Here is an 8,473-nt window from a genome sequence, read left to right as displayed (position 1 = left end):
ATTGTTTAGTAAGATGCCTTCGGCAAAACCGATAATAATTAGCCAAGTGACAAAATGTAAAACTTTTTTCACAAGAATAAACCCATTGACGCTCACAAAGGGATTAAATCCCAAAAGACGCTGCTAGCCATATTTTATCCAGTGAAGATGTAAAGAAAAGTCATCTCCACTCACTTCCGCTGTAGAGTGGCTCGAGCGAGTTGCAGTGGCGCGAAGCAGCAGTTGCAGACAGTGCGCGCGCGCCGTGACCACCTGTCACAAGGTAAAGAGCAGGACAAACGTGTTGTTCGACTAGTACAAGAGGATATTGCAGGGGCTTGAAGCTGGAGCAAGTACACCACACTCCACCACACTTCCACTGGGCTGGGCCAGAGAGGCAGCAACCACCCATTTGGACCGATGTTCTGGCCGAAATGCAGTCTCGACACATCTACATTCGGAATAAGATCGGCGAGGGCATCCAAGCGACCAGCTTTCAGGTAGGTCACACCAACGGGAGAAGATAGTCAGTTACTGTAACTATTCTCCTCAAACAGTTTTGTTTTCAAGCAAAACAACTTTGGCACTTTTTGAATTCCTTGTTTTACTATACACCGTGCCTCATGCTGTTTTGGAATGTTTTATCATACAATCTCAATATTTTTTGTGTCTAGGCTCCTGAATATTGTTTTAAATCAAAGAAGAGTATCCAAAATATCCTAGCTTCACCTAGTAATTACTAGACTAAGTAATAAATGTGCTATAAGTCACATTTGGTAAGATGTTGAACAAACAGAATGCCCTATTTTTATTGCTGGTTTTATGAAACGTGTAACGTGTTATTTCCTCCCCTACCAAGTGTTTTCACCTAATTATGGCCACACCGCAGCAAGATGCAATACAAGACAAAGGGACACCCAGTGACTAACGTGACCCAGTTAAGATGGCCCTATTTGGTGTAGATTCATGGGAAAAGTAGGTTCTGATATTTTAATAGTGACATTGCTACTAACTCTGGAGACTTAGCCATAAGTGGAGCAAATCACTGCTAGATAATTAACCTGCCCCTTAGAGGTTCAGGATAGGCCTATATTTGGCCCTTTTAGAGACTTGCTAATGAAAGTCGGAAACAGTGAAAGTCTTCATTATAGATAGGGTTGAAAATTTCCTTAAATCTTCCCAAAATCCTCAGGTTTTTCATAAATCCTGGTTGGAGGTTTTTGGATTTCCTGCATATTCCCTCCTGATTCCAGGAATGTTCCAACCAGGATTTTGGGGAAAACCTGGGGATTTTGGGAAAGTTGCCCGAATTTTTCAACCCTTATAGATCATTATGTTTCCTTGAATTTCAATGTTATCGTGGACATATTACTAGCCTGCATAACATTACTAGTACTACTACAGATCTACAGTAAGTTACATCTCTCCTATGTTGGGATGACATTGGCTGGCTAGAGACAGAGTGGGGGGGTTGTGATTGGGGGGTTGTGATTGGCCTGTAGGTGTCATGTTGCCGCCAGTGTCATGTCTACCCTATGGGGGGGCGATGTCACCGGGCTGCTCTGACAGTTCTCACACTGAGACCCCCCTGCCCCATGCACACACACACACACACACACACCCACGACACGTGCACGGCACACACACACACACACACACACACACACACACACACACACACACACACACACACACACACACACACACACACACACACACACACACACACAGTCTTCCATAGCCTGACAGGATCACAGAGGACAAATGCGACAGGACTCTCCTGACATCAATATATAGAATAGATAGACTAATTGATACTCCCAGTTGGTGTTAAATAGAATGTTGCGGCCCGCCCACCTGTGGGGAAAACAACCCATGGTTACCTTGGTTACCCCATTGGCTCACAGGAAAAACTAGACTTATTCAAACACAATTATCTTGTTGTCTGCTTGTTTTAAACAATTACAAAACTACATTTAACTTTTTAGGGTATAGGGGGCAGTATTTTCGATTTCGGATGAAAAGCGTGCCCAGAGTAAATGGCCTAATCCTCGGGCCCAGAGTCAAATATTTGCATATTATTAGTAGATTTGGATACAAAACACTCTGAAGTTTCTAAAACTGTTTGAATGATGTCTGTGAGTATAACAGAACTCATATGGCAGGCAAAAACCTGAGAAAAATCCAACCAGGAAGTGGGAAATCTGAGAATTGTAGTTCTTCTTTTGAATCCCTATCGAAACTACAGTGTCTGTGGGGTCACGTTGCACTTCCTAAGGCTTCCATTGGCTGTCAACAGCCTTTAGAAATGTGTTTCCTCCTTCTCCTGTTACTGGGCAGAGAATAGTAGCTCAGTCAATGAGTGGACTGCCTATGGACAAAGGGCTTGGGTATGCGCGAGTCCGCGAGTGCGCCGTTCCTTCTTTTTCTCCTGGAATGAATACGCTATTGTCCGGTTGGAATATTATCAACGTTTTATGTTAAAAATACCCTAAGGTTTGATTGTAAACAACGTTTGACATGTTTCTACGACCAGTAATGGAACATTTTGACTTTTCGTGTCCTGATTTACGCTCGCGCCTTTGGATAGGGATCTGAACGCACAAACAAAACGGAGGTATTTGGACATAAATATGGAGTATTTCGAACAAAACGAAAATTTCTTGTGGTTCCTTCTTTTTCTCCTGGAATGAATACGCTATTGTCCGGTTGGAATATTATCAACGTTTTATGTTAAAAAATACCCTAAGGATTGATTGTAAACAACGTTTGACATGTTTCTACGACCAGTAATGGAACATTTTGACTTTTCGTGTCCTGATTTACGCTCGCGCCTTTGGATAGGGATCTGAACGCACAAACAAAACGGAGGTATTTGGACATAAATATGGAGTATTTCGAACAAAAATAAAATTTATTGTGGAAGTAGGAGTCCTCGGAGTGCATTCTGACGAAGATCAGCAAAGGTAAGAGAATATTTATAATACTAATTCAGAGTTTTGTTGTTGCCAGAACTTGGCGGGTAGCTGTATAGCTTGCTTCGATGGCTGAGCTATGCACTCAGAATATTGAACAATGTGCTTTCTCCGTAAAGTTATTTTGAAATCTGACAAAGCGGTTGCGTCAAGGAGTAGTGTATCTATAATTCTTTCAATAACTGTTGTAAATTTTAGCAACGTTTATGATGAGTATTTTTGTAAATTGATTTGCACATTCACCGGATGTTTTGGTGGGAATATATTTTCTGAACATCACGCGCCAATGTAAAATGCTGTTTTTGGATATAAATATGAACTTTATCGAGCAAAACATACATGTATTGTATAACAGGAAGTCCTGTGAGTGCCATCTGATGAAGATCATCAAAGGTTAGTGAATATTTTAGCTGTACTTTTGTTTTTTGTGATGCATGTCCTTGCTAGGAAAATGGCTGTGTGGTTTTTCTTGTGAAGTTTATGTCCTAACATAATCTAATTTTATGCTTTCGCCGTAAAGCCTTTTTGAAATCGGACAATCTGGTTAGATTAACGAGAGTCTTATCTTTAAAATGGTGTAAAATAGTTGGTTGTTTGAGAAAATGAAATTATGAGATTTTTGCTGTTTTGTATTTCGCGCCATGCTATTTCACTGGCTGTTGAATAGTGTGTCCCGCAGGTGGGACGGTCAGGACCCACCTAGCCCATAGAGGTTAAGAAAAGTACATGTCTAATGATTACTTTTCAACATTCCCTGCTCCCAAGCATTCTCACTAACGCTTCCCTCATCAATCAATCAATCAATCAATCAATCAATCAATCAATCAATCAATCAATCAATCAATCAATCAATCAATCAAATGTATTTATAAATGGGGTGGCAGCGTAGCCTAGTGGTTAGAGCGTTGGACTAGTAACCAAAAGGTTGCAAGATTGAATCCCCGAGCTGACAAGGTACAAAATCTGTCGTTCTGCCCCTGAACAAGGCAGTTAACCCACTGTTCCTAGGCCATCATTGAAAATAAGAATTTGTTCATAACTGACTTGCTTAGTAAAATAAAGCCCTTTTTACATCAGCAGATGTCACAAAGTGCTATACAGAAACCGAGCCTAAAACCCCAAACAGCAAGCAATGCCTGTGTAGAAGCACGGTGGCTAGGAAAAACTCCCTAGAAAGGCAGAAGCCTAGAGAGGAACCAGGCTCTGAGGGGTGTCCAGTCCTCTTCTGGCTGTGCCGGGTTGCGATTATAACAGTAGATGTCTATTAAGGCCAGATTGTTCTCCAAGATGTTCAAACGTTCATAGATGACTAGCAGGGTCAAATAATAATCACAGTGGTTGTAGAGGGTGCAACAGGTCAGTAAATCAGGAGTAAATGTCACTTGGCTTTTCATAGCCGGGCATTCAGAGGTTGGAACAGCAGGTGCGGTAGAGCGAGAGAGTTGAAAACAGCAGGTCTGGGACAATGTAGCTCGTCCAGTGAACAGGTCAGGGTTCCATAGCCACAGGCAGAACAGTTGAAACTGGAGCAGCAGCATGAGCAGGTTGACTGGGGACAGCAAGGAGTCATCAGGCCAGGTAGTCCTGAGGCATGGTCCTATGTCGCTAATGTTAGCCATGTGACTGAGTGCTAGCTAGCTACCAACCAGAACATTAAGCTATCCAAGACCAACAACACAAAGAAATGGACTATAAATCTACAAGTAGTGAGTGGAGATAAAAACGGACTACTAAACAAGTTAAATGTCTTACCTGTGATGAAATGTTATCCACACACATACCTATGTGTTTCCTACTTGGACACTGGGTCTCCACAATTTCCCACTCTTCCACAGTGAATAGCCTGAAGCCACAGAGGTCTTCTCGCAGGCTCGTTTTCCATACATGGGAGCATTTCAAACCATAGGTCAGGATTTTTGACCTGGTTACTTGTACATTGAACAACACAGCAGCTCATCAGATTGTTTTGTTATTTCTGTATAACAAAAAATCTATGACTAAGTTGACTCTTTTACATTGGGGGTCAATGGGAAATAATGTTTTCCCCAATTTGTGGTCATGGTTGAGGGGAATTCATAATTTTTTTTATTTTACCCCATTTTTCTCCCCAATTGGTAGTTACAGTCTTGTCTCATCGCTGCAACTCCCGTACAGACTCGGGAGAGGCAAAGGTCAAGAGCCATGCATCCTCTGAAACACAACCCAACCAAGCCACACTTGACACAATGTCCATCCAACATTGTCCAGCCGCACCAATGTGTCGGAGGAAACACCGTACACCTGGTGACCGTGCACTGCACTCGGCCCGCCACAGGAGTCGCTAGTGCACGATGAGACAAGGATATCCCTGCCGGCCAAACCCTCCCTAACCCGGACGACACTGGGCCAATTGTGCGCCGGCTCCTGGGCCTCCCAGTCGCAGCCGGCTGCGACAGAGCCTGGACTCGAACCCGAATCTCTAGTGGCACAGCTAGCAGCTGCGATGCAGTGCCTTAGACCACCTCGCCACCCGGGAGGCTGGGGAATTCATTCTTATGACATGAATACCAACTCGGAGTACACATACCAAGTTACAGAACAGAATATAATATAATTGAATCGAATATAATTGAATAGAACTATGGAATATAGGTAAGATGTAACACGGAAAGCAATTCCATCAGCAACTGCTGTGTACTGTACTGTCGTGTCTTTGGGGTACCATTAAACTGAAGACATGTTCATCAATTAACTCCCTGTAATTATTATCACGCGATTAAACTGATTAATCGTTTAATTGTAATTAACTAGGAGATCGGGGCACCAAGGAGAATATTCAGATTAAAAAGCTATAATTTTCCTAATATAACTTTCCTGTAGTATAATATTATATTCTGTTATAGTATAGGCCGATTATCTTCTGGTTTAAATGGTGTATTTTACCTCGAGTCCAGTCTCATTCCAAACCTCGTAAATTGTTGTATCTGCACGAACCCAGTCTTTACTAAAATCATCCATACATCAATTGTCTTAAAATCATTTATTTACTACACTAAGTAATTAACAGAAAACATACAAACAGTAATTATCGTCACAAAGGATTGGTATAGTAATGTGCGCTAATGGCTAACAGGCATGGCTGGTCTGTTAGACAATGGGTCATAAACGGTCAGCTGAGAATGCACACCTACAGAGTTCATTAATATTAACAATTGACAATTGAAGGCTCACTCATTCGGGATAAGGAATTGGATGGTAAAACCTATTGGCCATGGAGTGGAGGCCTGGTCTAAAGAAATGTAAATCAGGGTGGGTTTTATAGTGACCCTTGAACAGCTTGTCAAATGACGCCTGGTCCTGTATGTGTCCCTGGGGGCGTGCCTATGATTGAGTTAGACTTGGTTACAGAAATACAATTCTATCACATTACATCAGTACATAGCATCTCAATGTATTACAAAAGCTTTATCCTTATTAATACATTCTATACAACCATTATGATGCAAGTCTCAAGCTGAGGCTATTATATAAACAGTTTTATGGTAATATGGCTATATTGTCTCTTCTGAGTATCACAAAATTGTACCAAGCGGATCAGTTCGTAGCTGGATTCTTCACCAATCTTCCATACCTTCTCCAGAACACAAATGTCGCTTGGCTCCCCAATTCTGTGAGTTGGAAGAATTTCCTGTGTCTCTCTATGGGCCATGTGGCCTTGAGACTCTCCTGGAATTTTAGAGTTTTTACAACCCTTTCCCACAGGGCCTGAGTTGGGGGGAAGGTAGGTTGGGTGGTGGTGCAAAAGGGAGGGGGTCAACTGTCCTCCCTGTACCAAAAGAGGCCAACGTCATGACAGTACCATTATGTATTGTTATTTTTTTCTGTTGATGTTTCTGTTGTTCTTTAGCTTGATTCCCCTTGAGAAGGACTTGGTTGGTTGTGCTGTTTGTCTGATCCCACACAGGTGAACCGAGGGACCTACTCCAGACGAAGCCGATTGAAGAGGTCTGATGGCAGCACCACCTCCACTAGCTTCATCCTCAGACAGGTAGGGCTCCGGGGTTTCCCCTAGGTACAGAGCTAGGATCCCCTCCCCCAATCCTAACCTTAACCATTAGTGGGGGAAATGCAAAACTGACAGAAGATCAGCGTAAAGGGGCAACTTCACCCTATACCACAGGTAGGCTGGGATGGGTTAAATTCCAGAAAGATGTTCCATTCCCAATGTCCTCGTTCTCGACCTCTTCACAGATCTGATAGGACTGGATAGGTGAAAGCAATATGGCGGAAACTAGCTGGAGCTATTGCTAGCTTACACCTAGCCATGTCTTCTTGAATCTGTGATGGGGAGTGACCAAGGGCATAGGGGAGTGGACAACTTTCTGGAATGAGACACAACTTTCTGGGATGGAACACAACTTTCTGGGATGAGAACCCACACTGACAGAGAGACAAATTCAGTCACAAACAGACACACAAACACGCACACACAAGGACACACTTCTTGGAAGCATCTGAGTAGTGCTTTTACATAGCCCAGTTTAATTGAACCATGAATTGATCCTTGAGACATACTACAGCAGGCAGTTAACATCTAACCAGGATGAGGGGACAGCCAGAGAACAGTAATTGGAAAACCAGTCAACCGTTTAGTCATCCATATGTTGCTGACCTGAGGAAACAAACCAAATCACCTTCATTGTGCAGCCCCAGGACAGATCCTTGTAGAACCAGGCCTGGGCAACTCCAGTCCTCGGCCTGATTGGTGTCACACTTTTTCCCCATCCCTAACAAACACAGCTGATTAATCAAATGTCATTCTAAACTGAAGATCATGATTAGGTGGTTATTGGAGTCAGGTGTGTTAGCTGGAGCTGGGACAAAACTGTGACACCAATCAGGCCCCCGAGGACTGGAATTTCCCACCCCTGTTCTAGAGAGATAGAGAGCAACAGAATATGCAGGTTGTTTCTCCAACCCCACTCTAACACAGCTGATTCAGCTAATCAAGGAGCTGATGAGCTGCTGATTAGTACAATGATGTTTCATCAAGGCTGGAACAAAAGCTTACTGTACCTATCTCTCTAGGAGGAGGGTTGGCCAGCACTCATCATTTTGTTATTATTTCATGAACTTAATATGCAGATACACTTACATATATTTTTATAATATAAATACTGTACAAAATATATCTACAGGCCAATGTCTTTATTTCAACTATTTCTACTAGTGTGTCTTTCCATAAGAAGGTCCAGTAGATTTTATGAACCTGCTATTTTCTTATTTGTCTTTTGCCCCTTGTTTATTTTAGAAACGGATACACTTAAATAAGCATCAAAATGATAATGTGACTATCAGAATGAAAGCTTACAATTATAACATGCAATACATTGTGGTACAGCAAACCATTTTGGACTAAGTCAATTATATTCTGGTTATCCACTATACTCTATACAGCTCCTTTTGTTTTATATTCTGGTTATATCTGTGGTGTTTAGCCTATACACTGGAAGAGAGAGATGGAGAGAGAGAGAAAGAGG

At 42.3% G+C, this 8,473-nt stretch overlaps 1 protein-coding gene across 1 annotated transcript in view; it reads left to right on the top strand.

Moving 5' to 3' along the window:
* The first annotated feature begins 219 nt into the window (after positions 1 to 219).
* The window catches only part of LOC123728190 (voltage-dependent L-type calcium channel subunit beta-4), a 28,150-nt gene continuing 19,896 nt past the window's right edge, over positions 220 to 8,473 (top strand). The window contains exons 1-2 of the mRNA XM_045699368.1: positions 220 to 479; positions 6,898 to 6,981. Of these exons, the coding sequence (XP_045555324.1) occupies positions 414 to 479; positions 6,898 to 6,981 (150 nt within the window). The 5' untranslated portion in view covers positions 220 to 413. The remainder of the gene's footprint in view (positions 480 to 6,897; positions 6,982 to 8,473) is intronic.

This window comes from Salmo salar, chromosome ssa17 (assembly GCF_905237065.1).
Source record: "Salmo salar chromosome ssa17, Ssal_v3.1, whole genome shotgun sequence".
NCBI lineage: Eukaryota > Metazoa > Chordata > Actinopteri > Salmoniformes > Salmonidae > Salmo > Salmo salar.
This window is presented reverse-complemented; position numbering and strand designations above follow the sequence as displayed.